At 54.4% G+C, this 2,157-nt stretch overlaps 1 protein-coding gene across 1 annotated transcript in view; it reads right to left on the reverse strand.

Moving 5' to 3' along the window:
* Positions 1 to 1,452: 1,452 nt before the first annotated feature.
* LOC104160277 (pre-B-cell leukemia transcription factor 3-like) overlaps positions 1,453 to 2,157 on the reverse strand; it is a 7,041-nt gene continuing 6,336 nt past the window's right edge. The window contains exon 4 of the mRNA XM_009698371.1: positions 1,453 to 1,647. Coding sequence (XP_009696673.1) covers positions 1,453 to 1,647 — 195 coding nt within the window. The remainder of the gene's footprint in view (positions 1,648 to 2,157) is intronic.

Consider the following 2,157-nt stretch of genomic DNA (forward strand, 5'->3'; position numbering starts at 1 on the left):
TCCTTCTCCCCAGCACATCCTCTCCAAAGCACCAGTTAAACATCTCCTTCAGAGCTCCCTTCCCCTCAGGGCTGGTTGCAATCAAACTGCCTGCGCCCGAGGCCAGCAGGCAGCCGAGCGCAATCCCCAGCGCTCTCTTCCAGCGGTATCACGAAGCTGCTAACTACACCGTATCCTAGAGCAGGCAGACTCTCCCTAGAGCTATGTTTATCTCATTACTGTGCTTCCGCTCATTTTGCCTTATGTACCTTCCTCCTTTTTAAAGAAATCACTTTAAAATGTGCATCTGCAAGCTCTACCTTCTACAGTTACTGGAGCTCTCCGTAGACATTTCCTCCAACTGTTTGTAATTACCCTAATTTGCCACACCTGCCAGTGACCTCCTTGTTAATAAAATTATTTTGCTCTTGTTTAGCTCCTCACAGTTTTCAGGTGTGAAGCAGGAGCTAGCTGCTGAAGGGAGGCTCTGCATGGTGCCTGCTGCTCCTCCCTGCTCTACCTTCTACAGTTACTGGAGCTCTCCGTAGACATTTCCTCCAACTGTTTGTAATTACCCTAATTTGCCACACCTGCCAGTGACCTCCTTGTTAATAAAATTATTTTGCTCTTGTTTAGCTCCTCACAGTTTTCAGGTGTGAAGCAGGAGCTAGCTGCTGAAGGGAGGCTCTGCATGGTGCCTGCTGCTCCTCCCTGCTCTAAGCCTCGCCAAAGGGATGGGGCTGGGGATCAATATCCCACCTCATCAGGGCTTCCAAACAAATCTGGCTGTGCCTATAAACCCCCTCCTAATCCCCATCTGCCTGCTTCCTTGCAGCCTGCAGAACGAGCAGCCCGCCTTGGAGGCTGGCAGGCTCTGAGCTCCAGCAGCGACACGGGTGTCCGAGGGATCTGCGTGCTGGCTGTGAGGGGTTCCGAAGGTGCTGCCTTCTCCCACACCCCAGTCAGGCGACAGCTTGTTGGGAGATGGGCCAGCAGATCTGGCTTTCGGGAGCATCATCGCCCTTCTTACCTCGGGTGTGCGCAGCTGCTAACCCAGCATCAGCCGCAGCCTGTGGGCACGTCCCTCCCAGACAACCTAGCTCTTCCATTATGGGGCAGGCTTTTGCAAGGCTGGCCTTATGCTGTGAGACATCGGTACCAGCAGCCGTTTAAATAACTGCTGGGGTGACAAAACAGCCCTCTGCACAAATCCTGTGCGACTCCCGTACAAGCAGGCTAAACAAGCAAGTATTGGATAAACGAGTCTACTCTTTGCGCTAAAATATGTAGAAAAGACATTGCTCTTTACAAAAGCTCTGTGCAGGAAACCTCCCTTTCGCAGCAGCTGCTGGGCAAAGGACAAGAAGATGAGGGCCCTGGGCTTTTGCTGGAGCAGAGCAGCCTCTCCCAGTGGGTCCCTGCCCAGCAATCGCTCCTTCCCGCCAGCAAAGAGCCAGAGGCACTCGTCTCTTCTTACCTGGCATCGAGGAACCTTGATCTTAAAATCATTACTGCTTCACAAGTACTTTGTTTGAGTTGCATCTGGATGGAGCTGAATTTTCGATGAATGATGCCCACCATCCTTTCAATCTCCTTGGGAGAAATGGGACGTGTCCGGCTTTGTTCTCTGAGAAGGTTCATCACATGTGTGGTAAATTCATTACATGCCTGCAAAGGAAGGAGAGGCTTAGAAATTGTTTTGTGTTGTCCCACAAGGACACAAGCTCAGGCCTGGCTGTTGGGGGGAAGGCAGCACCGTGGGGGGCTGGGGGACCCTCGCACAGCCCCATTCCCTCTGCACGTGTGCGGCTGCAGCAGCCAGGGGAGCCGAGCAACCGCCGCACAGCTCCTTCCATGCTTATCCCTTTCAACATCCCCATGTCCCCAGCCAGACCACCGTGGAGAGGAGCGGCTGGGATCGGCGCGTGTAATGGCTGCGGCAGGAGGAGGATGTGAGCGGGGACCAGCACACACTCAGTAGCCAAGTGAGCAAAACCTGGGAAGGGCTGCCTGTCCTGCAACCCTGTGAGCCGTGGGCAGGCAGCAGGCAGGGTCTACAGCCCACAGCAGGTGAGGAGCTCTAGACCTTTCTGAAGCACCTTGTGCATCCCCTTACAGGGTGGGTTTCAGCAAAGCCATGCCCGAGGCTGGCCCGCGCCACGCCACCGAGGCGCTGAA

Source organism: Cariama cristata, unplaced genomic scaffold (assembly GCF_000690535.1).
Source record: "Cariama cristata isolate BGI_N322 unplaced genomic scaffold, ASM69053v1 scaffold26340, whole genome shotgun sequence".
Classification (NCBI taxonomy): domain Eukaryota; kingdom Metazoa; phylum Chordata; class Aves; order Cariamiformes; family Cariamidae; genus Cariama; species Cariama cristata.